General features: G+C 40.7%; 1 protein-coding gene across 5 annotated transcripts in view; it reads left to right on the plus strand.

Moving 5' to 3' along the window:
- wwp2 (WW domain containing E3 ubiquitin protein ligase 2) overlaps window positions 1-21,367 on the plus strand; it is a 63,668-nt gene that overhangs the window by 37,464 nt on the left and 4,837 nt on the right. For 3 of the 5 annotated variants that reach the window (XM_044193251.1, XM_044193252.1, XM_044193253.1), the window contains 7 exons: window positions 9,494-9,548; window positions 11,360-11,441; window positions 13,122-13,250; window positions 14,672-14,750; window positions 15,409-15,480; window positions 15,937-16,025; window positions 18,478-18,637. In XM_044193251.1, the coding sequence (XP_044049186.1) occupies window positions 9,494-9,548; window positions 11,360-11,441; window positions 13,122-13,250; window positions 14,672-14,750; window positions 15,409-15,480; window positions 15,937-16,025; window positions 18,478-18,637 (666 nt within the window). Of the gene's footprint in view, window positions 1-8,921; window positions 9,203-9,493; window positions 9,549-11,359; window positions 11,442-13,121; window positions 13,251-14,671; window positions 14,751-15,408; window positions 15,481-15,936; window positions 16,026-18,477; window positions 18,638-21,367 lie in introns of those variants that run through there. The other 2 variants (XM_044193255.1, XM_044193254.1) reach the window with 2 other exon arrangements.

The following is a 21,367-nucleotide window of genomic DNA, read 5'->3' on the forward strand; positions in this document are numbered from 1 at the left end:
CAAAACCCCAATCACTAGATCCAAATTTTACAAGGTCACAACTAAGCAGAAGCTTCCTTGGTCACTCATGAGTGATACTATATTTAGACTCTGTTTCTACTACAGTGAAGAGTGAGCAGCACCACTCCCATTCAACATTCTAGTGAAGTTAGCTTGGTTTGAAAGAAACCAACTATAACCTACTGTTATAGTTCTTGAGACCACAATCCCTTAACTCAGTGTTGGGAATAAAGTAATTGACCTTGTTATCTGTTTTACATCTTTTTGGATTTGTGTTTTGTAAAATTAAAGCTACAATGTAGCACAATACATATTTACAATCCCGGCTGATTTGCAATTTGTATTTTCCAGTTTTGTCACTTCTTACGAGTTCTTGGTGGTAAATCCCTGCGGTGTCACACAGTACTGCAGGGTTTAGAGTTTTTCTGCTTCAGCTCACCTCGGTGAGATTAAAAACACAGTGAAATACTTTTCATGAAAATGTCACATAATGGATCTGTGTTTAGATTTCCATGTCATCCCCACAAATGCACCATGGGACCGAACTGGATCAATACGTGTTTTGAGTTAGATCAGCGCTGTATGTGACACAGTGCGGTTTATTCAACAGTCAGAAGACGTCGGCTATAGGGGGGATTAAAGATGTTATTTGAGACTTGTTTATAGTATTTTTCCAGTGGAGTCAGTCGAGGTTCGGCTGTGTCTCTGACAGTCGGCATCCTTTCAGTGAAGCAGCCAAGGTCATACTGCAGCCAGACAGTAAAGACTTATGGGACTAAAACAACAGAGCTTTCTCAATGGACCATTAGGAAAACCAGCCTTAAAACTCTTAAAGGCTGCTATAAAAACCCACCCTGCACTCTGTGTGTGTTTTTGTGTGCTAGTGTTACATTTTTATGAAATTTGTGTGTGCATTTGTCTGTCTACAATTATGTTTGCCTTGTTATGTGTTTTTCTTCATTGAAATAACCTTCATCCGATTCATTCCATCCATCCTTCTAACTCTCATCATCTGTCTATCCTTTTATTCATCATGTCCCACCCTATTTTTCTACACGTTGATGATTTCACACTCAAATATTCTTCCTTTTACACTCTCGATCCCACCATCATACAGTATCTCTGACTGCCTGTGTTTGCTGTGCTTAGTGTTTGTTATTACTCATTATTACTAACGCTCATCAATCTGGGCAGTTAAATATACAAGCAGCAGAGAGACAGGACTCCTTTGTTAAAAGTTAAACACAAAATGTGAACAGGTTGTGTAGCTGGTAGCTTTTACTGATTTATTGTCCACTGGCATTTACAGTAACTCTTGGCAGAGTTAACAGTGTAATACTATTACCAGGGTCTAAAATGAAGCTGATCATTTTAGACCCTGGTAATAGTATTACTCTGTTTACTTTATTGATTGTAACACCAATGTTATTACTGTAACTTAAATAGCCTTCTGTTAATGCTGCACTTTAGCAGGGAAAGTACAGCACACATCTTCATGTAAGACTCAAATCACATAAATATGAAGGCAGAGCAAGATATAATTTCTTCTCTTCTATGGCTGGGTATAAAAACCTAGATACCAAACAAAATGTGTCCATAGCACCAAGTATTGAAAGTACCAGAGCTGGCATTAAATGCTTTGTCGGATTCTTAGTCATGTTTCCTTATTCTTTGATCAGATGTTTTTTGATTTAAATGATCATTTGCAAGTTTTAAACAATCTTATTTCAGCATAATTCTTGTATGTTTGCTTGTGTTAAGACAACATTAAACACTGTGTTTAAGAAGTTTGCCTTGTTAAATGAACAAAAGGGGGAAAAAGTCTTAGGTACGTAGGTATTGAATGGTATCGAAGGGTCTCTGAAAAAGCATTGTTTAGTATCATTTAGTTCTTTCCACTACAGGAGCTTAAAATAATGTGTATCTGCCTGCCAAATGCAGTTCTAGGTACTTTCAGGGGTGATCAAGCTGATGTGTTGTCACATCACAACAAAGACGACTACAACAAACACAACAGCAGTAACTACCATTTTACTACTGCATCTGTAACGACCACGACAACCAATACTTTTTTTATTTAAAAAAAAAAAAAGTGAAGAACTGTTGGACAAACAAAGATGTCCAGTGTCTAGTGCAACAGACAGACAAATAGTGCAGGGACAAAATTAAAACAATGGAACATGATTATAAAAAAATTAAGGATCACAATGCGCACAGTGGAGCTGTGGTTTGGCCCCAGTTTTTCCATCACTTTCTGTTCCACAATCACTTACTTACACTTGCCAAACAGCACATAAAAGTGACATAGTTATCGCTAAATCATATTGTAATACAGTGGTAATGGAAGAAAGAACCTTGCACCAAAGCCTAATTTGTTTCCTTTAACTTCTGGTTATGTGGAGCCCCAGTTTACAGGTTGCTACATTCCTGCAGTAGAAAAGGGCTACTAAAAAAAAATGTAAAATTATACCCAAACCAATTCTTTTCTGCCTTAACATCCTCTGCACACCTTGAAACTTTGGTTTAAAACGACCTGTACTCTACAAAGTGTATTTAAGCAATTGGATTAGATTTTTGGTTTACTGTCATCTTAAGTATCTCTCTGACTCGTTCATGCGCAGTATTGTGATGCATTTTAATTAAGTATTTGATTCATATTTTTGTCCTTGTATTAGAGGTAAGTTGTTATAGTCCAGGCAGGCAGGGAGGGTGATATTTAATGATGTGGATATCGAGGAGACTCAGAGTATGAAAAGGTTCTTAGCCTGAAGAAGACTAACCAAAGCTTGACTAATGTCCAGGTTACCCTGTTTGTAAACATTTCCAGTGATGTCAGATTTCATGTGTCATGTACAAATTATTGGACAAACAGAAATAGAGTTATTGGCAGTGTCGGGATTAACTCAGGTTTTCATTTCACCAAAGGTGACTCCACACACGCTCTGTTCACGTTGAAACAGAAACATTTAGGTTCGGTGTGGGCTGGAAACTTTGCCTCCTTCCTTCCTCCTCCTCTGCCCTTGTTCCCTCCCTCACCCCTCTCCCTTAAGCTAGGAGGGCGCACGTGCCAAAAATGACGTTATTGCATCCTTCATGTCGAACGTGAGGGCTCCGCAAGTTGTCGCGGTGCTTGGTTGTGCACCTCTGAATTTTTGTAACTAGACGCATGCTGCACTTTTCATTTCAACATGGACGCTCGAAGGTAGACTAGCTGAGCAGGTTCACCTCTACAAATACCTCTACAACCCTTCCTTGAGAGACCACAGGGACAGCCTAATGACTCAATTCGTGGAGAGAGATTGCCATCACACTGGCAAAAGATGAGGCATTTTGTAGGAAAGTGTGGAAAAATATGAGGGGTCGCCACATTGGAGTTGACGTTCTTCCGGTAACACTCGTTGACTTCTTGCTTATTCACAGAATATTTTGTTTGTATGCCCCATAGCGTTTCAGAGAATATTACAACGAACAACACATTGAGCATAAACGCCTCTGTGCATGTGCGCCTTCTGTGGAGGCTCGCGCGAGTATAAACAAAGCTTTAGTGTGTGTGAGAAAAGCCAATAGGCAGGTCTGCCCTCCATGTTGATAGTACACTGCTCTGTCTTGGAATGCCCTCACTGCTGATAGCAGCGACTATTTATGGCCCCAGTGTGTGTGAACAAGGAAACACACACAAAAGAGCTCATAGTTTAACTTTGGACACAGCCACATGTTCTACTGCCCGACTGACACTCTCACTGTGTGTGGACGCGCTATAAAAAATAATTACTCAAAAATAATTACTAAAAAACTTCTTTGGAACAATCATTTATCATCCTCTTGCCATTAAAAATCTGAACATGTCAGTTTCATTTACTGTGGTTGTTCAGGCTGGTGATTGTCCCTACTGTTAAATCACATGCTCCTCCTCTGTCTGTGTGTGTGTCTGTGTGTGTGTCTGTGTGTGTGTGCAGATGTGTTCACAGGGCTGTGATGTCGAGGTCAGGTGCCACATTTCTTTTCTGTAGCACATGACAACCAAAGAGGGTCAAGGGGCCGGTTGTCCTCTTAAATGGACCATGGCGGTGTAACTGGTGCCTGCATGCGCGCACACACACACACACACACACACACATATATATATATGTGCAAAGTTGTGTCTGTGCAAACTCATAAACACAAGTACCAAGGCGTGCGTGCATTGAGAGTTTTTATACATTAGTTACACACAGATACTTGCAGATATACACTTTTTAGGTGGCCTACAATGGTTGTGTGTGTGTGTGTGTGTGTGTGTGTGTGTGTGTGTTTGTGTGTGTGTGTTTGCAGAGTAATTGCAGCTCGTTAGGAACCCCAGAGAGCAGCCTCAGAGTCATTAACTGCTGTTTCCGGCTCTCCCCTCTCTCCCCACCCCCCACCCCACCCCCTTTACTTTTTTGTCTTCTTTCCTTTACCTCTATCCTTTGCTTTAACCCCACCCACCCCACCTCCTCCCACCTCTGCATCGCTCTGTCACTTCTCCAAAATCCCCCAATCTCCTTTTCCCTCTCAAAATCCCCCTTTTCTGCATCGCACCGAAATGTCTTTTATATTTATCTTGGCTCAATTCAGATAATCTCTCCCTCTTTCTCGTTCTTTTTTCTGTTTTCTGTTTTTACCACTCTTCCTCCACTGCTCTCAAATCAGTCTTTCGTTCCCTCCCCTCACCTTCCCTCAATTGCCTCCTTCTTCCTCCCTCCCCTCTCCCTTTCTGACTTTCTGTCCATTCTCGATGGAACAAGGACCCTTAACAGCTGCACCTGAATCAGCCCTGTGTTTTATCACCGCTGAACAGAAAACACACACGTCCACATGGCTGAATGTCACGTTCATTCATGTTTACACACAGCCTGTCAGTGCTCATGTTTCCATAAAGCATGTTTGTAAGTGGTTTATACTATGAAAGGACAATGAACAGAAGTCATTTAAACTGCACTGATGCTGGTTTTGTTAACATTATGTTATGAATAAAAGAAAGGAAAAAGTCCTTTGATCCTATGAGTGCGATTTACTGCATGTTGGTTTTATCTCTACGTTAAAGTTGAAGGACTATGGACAGAATCTGTCCAGGCTGTCTGGGCAGATGATTTTTCTCTGCACATTATAATCTTATATTTTAGATACATTTGTATTCTTGTGTCTTAACCTGCATTCTGGCTTTTTCCAAACTACACCAACAGGCCAAAGAATGGTAATTTGTTTACTTGTTACTCTTGGGCTCATTAAGAGACCGAAACGGTGGGTCCCACTTCAGACAAAATGGAGACAACTTTATACACCCAACCCCCACCAATTTTTTTTAATTGTTGACTTTTTTTGTCTCTTATGTCCACAGGTCTTTAACAGGGCAAATATCTGTAAATGAATGGATAGAGGAGAGTGTCAGTGTTCCAGGAAGAAAAATGAACCATGTCAAAGGGACACTCTGAGCCTTAGTACTGTCAAAAAAATATATTCATAGTGCATACTCTAAGTTTTAGAACTCCAGTTCCCATAATTTGGAGTCTTTGGGGGATGGAAACAGGAAGTATAATGTGGCCATGGAGTCAGTGAGTTTGCTGTGGGCTACAACTTGAGCACCGTTTTATTATTTATATATTATTTGCCTATATTTGTTTACATTTTGGCAAAAAGTAAAACTTAAAAGAATGCCGAATTAGCCAGTAGAAGTTCCTGTTTGCAATGTACCCATGCATGTACAGATAACTATCACTGGATTACTCTGACACTGAAGAAAACTTAAAAACGCTCCTTGTAACTCCAGAAATTGCCTAAGCGGATTTATGGATGTTTATTTGCAATGGACATTGGAGGTAATGCTAGCCACAGGTAGTAGCACTGAATCTAACAATACGGTATGTGTATCATGTCTGTGTGTTCAGATTGGACTGATTTATGACTCAGAGAAATAGGTTTTTAAAGTACCTTAACAGCCTCCATGAGCTGTGTGTCACAACCGCTGCTGCTCCAACTGCTGACCGTGTTGATTAGCAGACCAAAAAACAATAACTAACTTCCAGTTGTTTTTAGAACACCAACATGCACCTGTCCCTTTCACCTCATGCAGTATCTTTGCCTCATGCCTCTCCCTGCACACCCCCTTTAACTCTCCCATGCCCCCCGTTTGAGAATGTTTGATATATTGTATGATGTTGACTTGTTTTGTCATTAATATGTTTATATTAGCTGGTATTTTGTTTAAGAAAGGGCAGTTGTCAGACTTTCTCAGTGGAAAAGTAATTTTCCTGATGAATATTAAGATAGATGGTCATTTACAGAAGGATTAGTGAAAGTTGACCTTGACCTTGGGAACAGTATATGTGACAAAAGATTTCAACTCAAAGGTTCACTTACTAGATTTTTCATCTCTTTCAACTAGAGCTGAAACGATTAGTTGCTTAATCAATTTGTTGATTTGTTGAAAATTCATTGCCGACAGTTTTGATTATTGATGAATTCGGTCATTTTTCAAGCAAAAATGCCAAACATTCTCTGGTTTACAGGTTCTCCATTGTGACGTTTTGCTGCTTTTGTGACGGTAAAGCGACTGTATTTTGGGTGATTGGACAAAAAGTGATATGAAGGAAATTTTGAAATTGTGATTGCTAAAAAATTCCACTATTCTTGGGCATTTTATAAAGCAAACAATTAATCGATTAATCGAAAAATAATCTGCAGATTAACCGGTAATGAAAATAAACATTGGTTGCAGCCCAGCTATTTCTCATGGTGTCATTACAAGACCTAAGACCCTGAAATGCAGTTAAAAGCTCTGGAAAAACCTGATAAGTGGACCTTTTGAGCTGAGATATTTGTGTCTTTGTGTAATTGTAAAGTGAAGGAGCAGCAGGTCAAATTTAGTGTGTGGATCTCCAACTTAAACCGCCTCTGTTTGAAATATTAACCTCGATGTCAAATTAATTGAGAGAGCAAAGTAAAGAGAGGCAAATATTCACCAGCAAAAATATTTTCTCTCTGCATGGATTAACTATTGCAGTTATAAATATGCACTGTGGTATGAACACAACAACAACAACACAAAAACTTCTTGACTAAATCAGTCAGAAACAGATGAGCTGCCATGTTTTCAGAGTGTTTGAATGGCTGATGAACTCACTGACCTCAAGTTTACTGGATTCCTGTTATTCACTTTATCTCCTTGTGTACAAAGATTTGCCTCTCTGCTGATGTGGAAATAAGTGGCAAGTTGTCTTTGCAACAGAAATGTGACTAAAATTTTTATAGTTGCATACATTAATAGTTTTAGTTTCACTAATACGTTTGTTTATCTTCTGAAGCCACAGTGGTGGTAAAAGTGTTAACATGTCAAAAGCAACTAGCTGAAATTGCCATTTTCACCTGTGGTGCCTGGCTTTGAAACAGGCCTTCATGGCATATTCCTTCCAAATCCATAACACCCAGGCATTATTTCACACATTTCTGCCAACATGCTGCTTTTCCCTCTCTTCCTCTCCCTCCCTTGTTTTCTCAGTCTCTCTTTCTTTTCCTCCCTCCAGCCTCGCTCTGTCTGGAAGCTGCTGAGGAGCTGAATGGTCAGAGCCAGGATGAAGTCATCATGTCTTTATATCATTATATTCTCCTTTTACCTTTTTTAGTCACAGAAAACCCATAAGGGTGGGACGCCGGGGCATAGATTGGCTGTCGATGGGAGCGACACACACACCCTTTAACCCTGTTATGTGCCCACTCTCGCTCCTCCAGCAGGCCCCGTCCTTTCCATCCCGACTCCCTCAGAGTTTCCATGACAGAGCCATTTTAAATGGGCACAGTCACATTTCTTTTTGGGAAATGCTGTGTAAAGTGACGTTGACGTTCGGTGGATAATGCTCTACTTTATTGCTTCTCAGGAAATAATCATCACTTTTGTGGTGCAACATGTCTCAGTGAAAAAACCCTTTGAAGTTCCACCAGTTTTCATTTGGAAAACGATGGTTTTGATTTTTTTCACCTCAGTGTAGCCAAAAAATGACAACAAGAGATACCTGTGCTGCCAAAACCAGCCATTTAATAGAAGGGGAAGCCACCAGAACAAAATTTTCCCACATTTTGTGATGATTTTCTGAGTGCATAATTGATTTTTCTTTTTTTGTCCATATTGAGGGTTGTTTGCCTTCTTACAATCACCAAATAGAGCTCACAGTGTACCCACCTCCTTATTTACAGCGCCACCACGACATTAATCAGCGTAACATGTTGTCATTAGAGGGGCCTGTGCTTGGTGGTACATTTAATGATTTTGAACTTGTTTACGGCACACCTAGACCGGCCTGTTTGATAAACATCTTTTACCATGAATACCCATCAGCAGCCGCTTATTCCAAACAAGCGTCTTTTCAGCTACTTTTCCACTCAAGTTAATATATTCATGTGGGTTTGTGTGTGTATATTCCAACATAAGAACGTACACATTAACTGTTTGCCACAGACAAACTTTCCACACAGTGGCACACACACACACACACACACACACACACACACACACACACACACACGTTTTTTTTTTTTTTTTTTTCTGTGTGTGTGTGTATATGAGTGCAGGCTGAGTAAACCCCAGTGGTTTCCAGGCCCAGGGTGAATAAAGGTGCCTTTTGTCAGGCCCGGGTGGGTTGGGGCGGCCGGTAAGGAGGCGGGGTGGGTGGGGCGGAGGTGTCCAGTCTGGAACAAGCATGAATGTTCCCTCAGTTCCCTCAGACATCACACTTCCCTGCCTACTTTCACAGCAGTGTTAGAAGAGAGCAAGAGAAAAGAGGAGGAGGAGGACCTCTGGGTGGGGTAGGGAGGGGTGCCAGGGTGGAGGAGGAGGTGAGCGGGAAGCCAGGGGGTGGGGCTTGCATCCAGCCAGTGAGCTCATTGGAACAGCGATGTTGTTTTATCCTCCTACCGAGCGTGTAGTTTTTGGAAGGCATACGACCCGCCGGCCAGCCAGCTCCCTCAGTCGCCCCTTACCACTGCAGCAGAGAGGAGCCACCCCACCCCTCTCTGCCCTTAACACTTACACATACACACACACACACACACACACACACACACACACACACACACACACACACACACACACACTTCAGCCAGCCTGACTTACCCACAGGTATCATCCCTGGTTTCGTGAGTTAGCGAGGTCAAGCGAAGACTTGATTGTCCAAGTTTGGGACAGCTTTACTGAGTGAGTTTTACCAGCGTTTTTAAAATTTCTTATTTTTTCTTTGTCATCTGAACTCTCATCGGTTTTCCCTCCTTTCTGTATTTTTTTGGGTTGTTTTTTTTCCCGACCTTTTCCTCCTCATCATCCTCGTGCGGCGGTGAGGACAGACAGAAGAATTTCACACCGTGCCGTACAACGAGGACAAACACTGAGAAAAGGCAGGAGAACGCCGCACAGAGAGGTGGAAGAAGAGAGGAGAGAGACAGAAAGGTGTCCTAACAGGATTTGTTTTCTCTCTCTGTTTCTCCTCAGCCGTCTGGTGCTCCGGTGGAAAATGATCCTCTGGGCCCGCTCCCTCCTGGATGGGGTAAGTTTACCTAACACACTCCATGTACATACACTCCAGACAAAAACACTCAGTGAGAAGTGCTGAACTGTTATAAAATGGTCTTGAGATTTGGCTTCTGTCAACAGGCTAGATTTTGATTAGTCTGAAAGTCCTCTGTACCTGCTGGAGGTGTCTGGTGTTGAAGGAAATCTGATCAGTCAGGACTGGATTCTTAAGTTCTGAGCTGTTTTTCAGTCAAAACCTGCAACCCTCGCCAGTCTGGTGTAGGTATTTTTGACGGCTCTTGCCAGTAGTCAACAGTGAAAGCAATGCAGTTTGTCAAGATATAAACGGTGGGTTCTTAATTCTGATGATTTTTAAGGCAGCTATGACGGAGTGAGGTTTGGGTGACGTGTTGCAAAATGTTTGCAGCATGGCAGTGTTTTCTCTCCACAGAACTCAGAGCACATTTTGGATGATTTTAAGCCTTTATGCAACATCAGAAACAATGCATGTTCTGTGGCTTTTGTTATTTCAGTCTCTTCCTTGTAGTGCTCAGTGAGCAGATCAGTTGTTAATTGATTGATTTATGTCTCTGCTCCTGAACTTGATTTTTATTCCGTTGTTGAATATCTGGATAAAATGTCTCTTGGGTTCTTTTCAATACTCTGCTCATGTTATACCAATTCATCACTGTACGCACTCCCTTTACTCTAAAGTCCACAAATTACAGATGCCGCATTATTGATGGGACTCTTCATCATCCAACATTTTCCCAAATGAGTAATGTAATCAGATCCACGCAGAATCATGTCACACACATTCATTCATTCATAAATGAACGCTGCTGGCAGCTCCTGTCCCACCAACATTTTCACAGACTTCATCACACAGCCATGTTCTCTCCAAAAACTCTCACTCCCTGCCCATGATGCCTTTTCAACATGTTGCGGTACCTCAAGACGAAAACCTCAATTATATCACTGGCTCAGATTCGCTTCTCTGGCGCGCTCTTTTTCATCTGCGGTTGCTTTCCTCGCTTTTTTTTTTTTTGCTTTTTTTTTAGGCTCAGATTAAAAAAAGAGAAAGATGGGAGAAAAGAGGGAAAGATGGAGGAAAAGAGACGGTGGCGAATGAAAGAAAGTAGAAAGGGGGGGAGGATGGTTTCAAACTGCATAGTAAAATGGGGGTGGAGTGAGACAAGGAGAAAGCTACCAAGAGTTGCAATGTGAGCACTACTGTTTCTGGGCCCTCCACACACTCCTGTTAATGAGAAAAAGATGTCAGAGCGATGGAGGGAGGAGGATGGGGCACCAGCTACTCTCTCATGAGACCTGTGGCCTACCATACACACACACACACACACATACACACACACACACATATTTTACACACTTCCATAAAATTTTATTCTGTGTTTAAGGTGCTTTCAATGTAGTGTATCAACTATTTGTTACCTTTTTTTAATTGAAATCTTGGCTCTGTGTTTAATATTTGCTCCCAACAACACGGTCACTTTGACTTTCAAACACCCCCACCACAACCTTAATTCTGTACACACACACACTTAGGTTTACCCTGGTGAGGTATTCGGATCAAGCCACAGTGAAATATCACACAGACTTGCTGGTTTTCTATCATGGTGGTGAGATTTGTTTTTTTTCTCTTCATCCCAAAAAAAGAGAGTGAGCCCAGTTGTTGCTGACAGAGACACTCAGGTGATCCCTCTGATCCCTGTCTATTTATTGTGGAGTTTATTCCAGTTTTTTCAAAATCTTCCAACTTTAAACATCACAAATCCCATAAAACTCACTTTTCAGCATGCCGTTCTGTTCTGTTTGTGTCCACAGAGAAGCGTCAGGACAATGGCAGAGTGTACTTTGTCAACCACAACACACGAACAACACAGTGGGACGATCCTCGGACCCAAGGGTGAGACTGTGAACTAGAAAAAGTACTAATGTGTGTGTGTGTGCATGTGTTTGCCTGCTTATATGGTACGTCGCTTTGGGTCTTTGTTCATACTAAAGAAGATATAATCATCTTACACAGTTTAGTATGACAACAGAGGGAGTCATCTACTTTATGATGTGTACATGTTTCCCACTGATCAGGGGTGTCCTGAAATATTTTGGAATTCAAAGAGGCATGTTCCCAAGAGAGGAAAATTTGACAAATTCTCTGAGGTAGTCCAGGGAAATTTAAACATTTGTGAGTTTATGGGAACACGGCAGAATTTATTTTACAAATTGACTGTTCTGAGCTGAAAAATATTGCAAAAAGCATTGGTAAAGAAAATGCTTCAACTTCTACATGTGTGGGAACCCTAGTTGTACTGCAGTTCATCTCCCTCCTCCCCAAACTCTATACATCCAGAGATGAATTTGGAAAGTGTTTGGGCTCTAGGCTGATATCCTACGATCTATCTGCTGTTTATTTGATCATTTTTCTGGCATCACCCTCTTTTTCTTTGACATTTAAACACTTCTTGAGCTCTTTAAATTATTTTCCTCTCACATCACTCATTCTAATTGAACCTCTGCTGAACTCTGTCAACCACTTGGTTGGATGAAGTAAATTTCACACATTACAGATTTGAATCTTCAGTCCTTTTTTTATGGTCAGAGCGTGCAGGGCATCTTCTTCCTCCCTATATGACATCATAAGGGCAAGCTGGAGATGTGGTTCCTCGCCCCAGTTTGTGCCTCTCATCTGTTAACATTACATTCAAGTCACAGAGCTAAGTATCACAACCTTTGACAAACCCAAAATGTTGTCATGCAACGCTGTCTCCTGTTCTGAAGGTATTTCCAGAATCCTTAAAGACAAAAAAAAGATTTTTAAGCTGTTGTCAAACAAAGATAGTAGCTGAAAATGACATATGTCCTTGGCTAATTTGAACGACATGAACCAAAATGTAAACTTTTTATTATCAGTTATAATTCTTTATATCAGTGTTCATGTCCATGAAAATCTTTATATTTTTCTTGTGTTGTACAAAATGAGCAAGGACATGTGTAATTTCCGGCTACCTTGATATTAAACACAACTTGAGTCACAACTCCTGAAACGGGTTAAAAATCTTTTGTACGTGTAGCAGAAATATTTTTTTCCTCCAGATGGTTGGAAGAGTCATTGAGGACTCTGGAAATACCTTCAGAACAGCGGTAAGTGTTGTTAAATTACCTTCTGGGTTTTTCAAAGATCGCTGCGTACTTATTTTTCAGACAAACTGATGCTCTGAGATTCGAACATAATGATAATACATGAGAGGCACAAACTGCGGCTAGGATGGAACTAGGACTTCTTGGCCACATTAAAAATATTGCTCTGAGTCACTACTTTTTATAATAAAATTGTATATGGGCCTCTCCTGCTGTTGGCCCCACTAATGAAGGCCCTCTAGACTTTATTCTGTGTTCATCTCCAGTGGTTCGAAGCAGTCGGAATAAGTCAAACATGCCTTTGGGTTCCTCAGAAGAGAGAAACATGGGTTTTGTTTTAGCATCCAGGGCTTTAGATCCACAGGTTGGCAGGGAGGTGTGTTAGTTTCATCCCCAGGACGGGGCCCCTCCAGCTGGGACCGTGCTCACTGCCCTCTCCCTGTTGCAGGATGATCAAGGAGCACCCCCTGCCCCCGGGCTGGGAGATGAAGTACACCGCTGAGGGAGTCCGATATTTTGTGGACCACAACTCACGCACCACCACCTTTAAAGACCCCCGACCCGGGTTTGAGTCAGGGTAAATATTCTATCAGCCCTTCCTCCCAAGCCTGCTTTTAAAAAAAAAAAAAAAAAAAGTATGTCACAGACCGAGGCAAAGACATTCTGAGGAAATGAGCTCTGTCATTCAGGTCAATGAAAAAACACTTATAAAGTGAACTAAATCAACTTCCTTTTCAATTTTTTTAATTATTGTACAATGATTTTGCCTAGGTCTGACACAACTGCATTGCAAATATTAATTTAAACAATCCCCTAATTTTGTGTAAACCTTAAAAAATCACGAAAAAGGTCAAAATTGTATCTTAATCTAAACTACATCATCTTTTTATTTTTTATCTGCATCTTTATTGAGCCCATATTTTATTCATTGCCTTTCATTTCTTTGCCTATTTTAAACTATTGCTTTGGGTCAGACATAATCAACTTAAGTATCATAGATATTTTAACAAAAAGTCATATTTTATCACAGCAACATGTTCATGCTAGCACACACACACACACACCTCTTCCCGTCAGCCTGTGGATGTTTGCCTTGCCTTGAAGCAGTCTCAAATCTCACCGCAAAAGTCAGGAGAATGTGCAGATGTGCGACAACAGATCCACTGCAGACTGCACTGGCATGTGTGTGGGTGTGTGTGTACGCTGGTGTTTGTGTCTTTTTGTGTTTATGTTCGGCATGCAAGTGTGTATTAGCTTGTGGCGTGTGTGTGTGTGTGTGTGTGTGTGTGAGTGCATCTGCAAGCTGCTTTTCATGCTGATATTTGAACGGATCTTTAGGCCGGTGGTCATAGAGGGCTTCTGAAAGAGTCTTCACTGTTTTTACACTGGATCCTGCAAGAGTGTGTGTCCGTGGCCAGCGCTCTGCCGCTGCGGTCTCCATTTCCTAACCCAAACCGAGATGTGCCTGGCAGCTCGGCAAGCACAAACCTGACGCATTAGAGGCCTCCTTCTTCTTCTCTCCCCCCCATTTTACTTTCTCCTCCCTTCCATTATCTATCTAACTTTCTTTCACTCTGTGTCTCAGCCTCTCCGGTGCTGACTAGGCACATATCCAGTGTGTGTGTGCAGTGGGTTGGTGAAGCTTATACTAACACAGCTGCAGGCCTGGACTCACCTCTGTCTTTGAGATCCAGACACGCCGCGTCGTTATTTAGAACAGAATGGCTGGTGTGAATTTAATATTTACTTTTGAGTCTCTGGCCTACAACCTAGAACATCAGGGCTTCTTGAACGAAACCATCATGTTTCTGTTGATCAGCTGACCAGTTAAGAGCCGAAAACAAAAGATACCAAGGCCATCAGTTTGTTTGTTTTCAATTATTAACTCTGGAATTATTCAATCAGGATTTCCCATGGGTTTTTCTTAAACAGTGTAAAATTGAGTTCCTCTCTTCTTTCTCTCTTAATGTGTGTGTGTGTGTGTGTGTGTGTGTGCAGGTCACGGCAGGGTGGTTCACCCGGTGCTTACGACCGCAGCTTCAGGTGGAAATACCACCAGTTCCGTTTCCTGTGCCATGTAAGTATTAACTGTAGTCTGAAGCCACAATAAAAGTCACACCTCACCTTGGTCTCTGTTGGTGTGTATTACTGGAGTTTGGGTCTGTTCAAGTTATGGAAAAAATATATTTTCACACTTACCTGTAGTGGTATCTAGCCATGCAAATAGTTTTCTCTGTATTTGTCCAGAGTTTGTGATATTTATCTCTAAGAGATTTGCCTCCAACCCAATATGGAATTTCATGTATTGTGCTGATAGCACTTTAAAAAAAATATAGTTTTTTGTAATGTTGTGTCAAACCAGTTTGGGTTTTGAAGACCAGATTTCTTTTTTGCTTAAAGCTGCATATAGGCAATATTTTATGCTTAATTAAAGCAAAAATCTGTACTGAATATATCGATATAACTCAAGTACTCATCCATGTTCAGCTTATCCAGGGTGTTTTTGGCAAAGAGTAAGGGTCAAAACTAATTTAGGGTTATAGTTAGAGATGAGAATTAAGAGATTTGTGATAACTAGCAGCTATCAATGTTGGTGTCAGTGTCCTACAAGGCTTTTCAGAAGTTCTTGCTAACTCATACCTGTGTAACAATTTATTTTTCTGCATCTGGCGTCTTTTTTAACTACAGTAATTCTAATTTCTTGATTTATTTTGTTTGATTTTGTCTCTGTCCAGTCCAATGCCTTGCCCAGCCATGTAAAGATCTCGGTGTCCAGACAGACACTGTTTGAGGACTCGTTTCAGCAGGTCAGAGGCGGACAAAACACACATCTGTTCTACACTTAGATACAACTACATTAACAACATCTTGTGTTTAGTTCACACACAAAAAAATCACCATGCAAGCAAAGATTTTTAGTGGACACAAAGAATACTGGCAGTCACAGGTCAAAACAAATTAAGCTTTAAGCTTGGCCTCAGATGAGTCCATACATACAGCAGAAAAACACAAATGCATACATCTCATAAGCATCTGACACATGAAGGTTACAACATCGAGGATGAATACATACATTCATTTCAGACACAATAAAAGAACGAAAATCATCACTCACTCCTGCAGTTAGGAAAATAAAAGGTGAAAATAAATGTTTGATCCACTTTGTATGTGACTCCAGTTTTCTGTCAGTCTCAAATTTTGCCTGTTAAAAAGTATTAATATACAGTATTTGTTAATAATATATATATGTGTGTTGTCATCAGATCATGAATGTGAAGCCATATGACCTTCGCCGCAGACTCTACATCATTATGAGAGGAGAGGAGGGGCTGGACTACGGCGGCATCGCCAGGTTAGAGCAACAGCAAAACAAATGCACCCTTCTTCTTCTCCTCACATTCGGTCATTTTATGTGATACTACAGGTTTTTTTAGGAACTGTTTTAATGTTGGTGATGGTGTGTTTTTCTTATTCTTGCCACTTCTCCATCTCTGCACCAGCTTCCTCCTCCTCTGGAACCAGCTTATAAGTTGGTGTTAACTGCAGTTCCAGGCAGGATTGAAAGAATTTTAAAAGACCATAAAGAGGCAATGGGCACGGAGCATTACAGGGTTCTTGACTCAAGGTGTTGAGATTGCTGGCTTTCAAAACTTTCCATTCTCTGTAAATCCTTATTGTTACATAACTTCTTTTTTTTTTTTTGTCTGAGGGTAGATTGGCGTGTCAGAAATTTGTGTGTGAGGATGAAATTCTCACTGGTTGCCAGCAGAGGTCATACTGTAAATTACTTAATGCCCCTTTAAATGTTGCTTCCTGAAACCATACAACACCTCCTACCCTCTTGCAACATTTCTGTCCTCCTTCCCTTACCCCATTCCTCCATCCACCCATCACATGTATCCATCCTGCCCCCCCCGCGTCTGCTGTGTTTCAGGTCTTCCTCTCTGTATATGTTGTTATTTTTCTGTTGGCGGTGTTCTCATTTTTTCTGTTTGGTTTTGCATTGTGTCTCTGTCTCCGGTGTCACGTCAGTGGTTTTACCCTATGGTAGGTGACATCATGCTGTTCTACCACAGGGTAGAACCACGGACGGGATGTTGTGAGGTGTCTGCGTCCGTCCGTCCGCCCGTCAGTCCATACCCCCCTCCCATAAAACCCAAGGGGGAGGGCAGGGGCCTTGGGAGCTCTTGGTTCTGGTGCTGCAGCTTGTGGTGGTGCTGCTGGTGGGCCCTCATTCTCTCTAACATGCATCCTTCCACAATCTGTCTGTGTCTTTTTTATTCTACCCTGTTGTATTTATCCTTCACTTTATATGTTTTGTCTTCATCTTATTTATGTCAGCTTGTCAGATTTCGATTGTAGGATGTGTGCAAATTTGTTAATGTACTGTATATTCAAATCTATACCACTATCCAGAGTAGGTTGATAAAATTCTTATTTTTTAAAGTTGATCTACACAAGACTACCATAAAAAAATAGCCTAGATTAAGAGAAAAGAGTGTTATATTCTCATTATAGAAATAATTCTACATTTTTGAAAAACACTTATTCCCTTCAATTGCTGAGAGTTAGATGAGAAGATCATTACTACTCTAATGGCTGTATATAAAGCTTGAGCTAGCAGACGATTAGCTTAGCTTAGCATAAAGACGAAACAAGGGGAAACAGCCAGCCTGGCTATGTTCAAAGGTGGCAAAATCCGCCCACTAGAGCCTCTAAAGCTCACTAATTAACATGTTATATCTGGTTTGTTTAATCCAAACAAAAACTGAAGTATAAAAATTACAATTTATGGTTTTACAGTATGTGCAGAAGTATTTCTTGGCCAGGTGCAGTGACTTCCTTTTATCGTCACCATGAGTTGCCAGGCAACCAGCGGAGACTCCAGAAAGTTACTGGCCTGGCGGTATCAAGCTGAACTATTCCTTTAATGAGAAGCTGTAGACTTACTCAATCTATTTGCCCAACTGTCATTCAGGATTCATTAATTCAGAATTTAATTTAATTCACAATTTGGAAACCTTTATAAAATTGTATTTGAAGTTACATCAAAATTGGCTTTATTTAATCAGTTTATTTACTCAGTTAGAGCTCAGTGTCGACGCTCTCTGCTTTACTGGGACTACTGCCTCATCACAAAATATTTAATTAGATACCAAACAGAGGTGAAGAAAAAATATCAAATACCATAAATGAAAACCATCTTCAGTGGTGTAAAACATGAGGGGAATTCAGAAAATAAAAACCTGAAACCTTCTCTCAGTACAGTATTATGATGTAATTAAACAAACTGAGAGCAACATCTCGTCTCGTATCAGAGACGACTTCAAATCTCAGCTGACGTACATGTCATTCCTCTGAAGAGGTAGAATTACAGTGTTTCATTCTTTTTTTTTTTTAAATATATATATGTAGATATAAACTGTGCTCGTTGATCATGTTAAATGTACTGTGATTATTGTTTTGTCAGTATTTGTTATAAGATGTCATATTTTTCTCCATCATCTATTTGTCACCTGTTTTTATCTGTTCTTGCTCCTGGACCACAAAATGTGTTGTGATGTGTTTTTGTTTTTTTGCCCCCACCGACCACTTTGTCTCTGCTCCCAGTGATGAAACTAACTCCTCCACTTCCCCTACTGTACCAGTCTTTGATAAAAATGATTGTTCTGACATATTAAATTGCAGAATCATCCAACATTATACCCTTTTATTTTTAAAAGGAAAATGATCTCACTTAACTTCTCAGTAAGTATCATATCTTCCTCTCCTGCTTAAATGTCTTCTGTCCTCTTGCTCTGTAGGGAGTGGTTCTTCCTGCTGTCCCACGAGGTGCTGAACCCCATGTACTGTCTGTTTGAATACGCCGGCAAGAACAACTACTGTCTGCAGATCAACCCGGCCTCCTCCATCAACCCTGACCACCTCACATACTTCCGCTTCATTGGACGCTTCATCGCCATGGTGAGCTTCACTTTGGAATAGTTTTATTAAAATCATACTTACGATTTGATTTGCTTTCAGGGATATTCAAGGTCTTTAAAACTGAACTGCAACAGGCAACGTATGTGTTTTGCTGTTTTTATTTTTACCTTGTTATACTTGCTTGCAAGTCTAGTTATTTTTTGTTTTTTTGGAACAGAAAATGCTGCCTCAAACACATTTTTACTGACATTGAAAAGCAATTTGTAAAAGCTAGCTTTCTAACTACCCCCAACCTGCTATCAGCAAACACGTACAGGGAAAACTCGTTTCATTTTCATTGGTGGTTATTGCAAGATCTGAGCTGCCTACACAACTCAAAACTCCACATCTTCATTTTGACATATAGTCAAGATATTATATAACATATATATATATATTATATAATTCTATTTTATTATTTATCTGTGTAAACCACCCATGACTATCAGAGATTTGACAGCTTTTTGTGATACACAAACAGCAGTCGAAGTGCTTCACAAACCCGTTACATATAAAACAGAACAACTTCAAAACCTCACACTGGAAAAAGAGAATACTTGGCTTGAAAGAATACTAAAACAAGTAATTGATTATCAAAATAGTTGCTGGTTAATTTTTAGTCGATCAACTAAACGACTTATCATTGTATCTATACAGAAAAAACACAGTTTTGTATATTTTCTATTATGTTAAAGCTACTGTTAAAGGGGAACCGATTTTACACATCTGTTTACAGGTGTTGGGGAGGACTACTGCATATGTGAAAAAGTTGTATAAAGTCTCTCCTGAGGGAGCTGCACGAAATCCAATAAATGTCCTCAAGTGCTGCCAGTTGGGGCTGAAGACTACAAGTTTGAAATTGAAAAAAATCTCGGGGTGTGGAGTTAGAATGAAAGTTAGCTTAGCAGACCTCTGTAGCCCACTCCTCATCTCTGCTAGAGGCTAGCAGCTTGACGCAACATTAGTAGCTACTAGCATAACACACCTGTTGTGGGTAATGCAGGCGGCAGGTTTTGACAAGGAAGAAGAATGCAGGGAATAAAAGACGATATCTCTGGTTCTGCTTTAAAACTGTCTACCGGGAGTCCAACAACGTTATAGGAGTGCAGTGCTAAATCTGTACTCTTGACACAAGTATAAACCATGAAATCAGTAAGTTCAGGTTTGAGGTTGAATTCTGCACAGAAACTCTGACAATGTGCAGGAGGTATCTTCAGACATTAAATTGACAGAATTCCATTCAGAGGAAACAAGACATGTGAATGGAAAGGTTCCTATGAAGAACCACTTCATAGTCTTATTATTATGCTCATGTAAACGTAGTTATATGACAGCTGGATCCAGAGATTTTTTTCTTTGAATAATCAGCACAGAGAGAAACACGGTGTCCACGTGTGCACTGACATACTGTATTTATGAGTTGTTTTTAAATGTGTATTTTGTGAAGCCAAACTCTTATTCACTTGCTCCTTTGGCATGGTGTATTTTTTTTACGGTTATTTGTTGGGCATTTTGCAAACAAAGGTCCCCGGCTAGATTTGAACCAGGGACGCTGCTATTATGTGGTACGGGTCTTTACCACGAGGCCACCGTGCCTTTTTTGTTTTGAAGATGTGTACAATTCAATACTTTTTAACCGTCAGTGTCTACAGTATATACATGATGTAAAGTATGTACTATAATGTCTCTCTCTCTGGGATCAACTCCAAAAGCGACACCCTCCACCCCTCCTTCCGTCTGCCACCCCACCCCTCACCCACACCATGACCTCACTGCCACACCCAGCCCACACCCACCAGCAGCTGCCTATATTTAGTCCTAAAATGCACTTTGCTGACTTGCCTTATAAAGATGCTTGTCTCTACCAAGTCTTAGCTACCAAACCCTCTTACTGTCTCCTTTTCTTTTTTTCACTTCTCTTTTCTTTACGTTTTTTACTTTCTGTCTTTGCCCTTCACTTTCCATTGGCACCCTCTCCTCTGTCTATAAATCTTCCTGTGTGTGTGTGTGTGTGTGTGTGTGTGTCTCGCTGGCTGTGAGACACACACATGGTCAGTCAGGATACAGTAGGACAGAACAGACTGTGACTGAGTCAGTCAGTGGGCGCCTGTGTTGTTCTTGGCTCATCACAGCTCTGAGCCCTCTGTGGGGGGGGGTTTAAAACATTAAACAGCTCCATCTGGCTGAGTCTGCTCACTCTACCTCTCTGTGAACACACACACCAAGGAAAGATTAAGACTTGTTTTGAAGCTGTTTGAATGTATTTGTGTTAAGTGCACACATGGGCTTAGCTTAGTGTTTTGTCTCTGTATCTTGATCTAATCTAAGTGACTCCTTGTAGTTTTCAGAATAAGGATAAATGGTACAGAAGAAGGAGAAGAAGTCACCAGAATGTAATTTTGAAGTCAAATGTACACATGGCAGCAGCTACAATGTCAGTTCCCCTCTGGACCAATCGGAAACAAATACATATGTCACCCTTTGTAGCTGTAGTTGTAGAGACATGCACAAAATAAGTGTTTGTGACACATATATTATATGTTTTATCAGTTGTTGTTTTGTCCCTGTAACTTCATGTATATAAGCAGGTGTGAAGTTTGTGCTGGTAGATGATTTCAACAGGAGAAGAATTATATCAGGCTGCCATGATTCCAGGAATAAAAGGCCCATTCATGTTTCCTGTAAAGATGACTGGCTGTTAAAGCATTTCTAACACTTGAATGGGCACGA

This window comes from Siniperca chuatsi, linkage group LG4, assembly GCF_020085105.1.
Source record: "Siniperca chuatsi isolate FFG_IHB_CAS linkage group LG4, ASM2008510v1, whole genome shotgun sequence".
NCBI classification, from domain to species: domain Eukaryota; kingdom Metazoa; phylum Chordata; class Actinopteri; order Centrarchiformes; family Sinipercidae; genus Siniperca; species Siniperca chuatsi.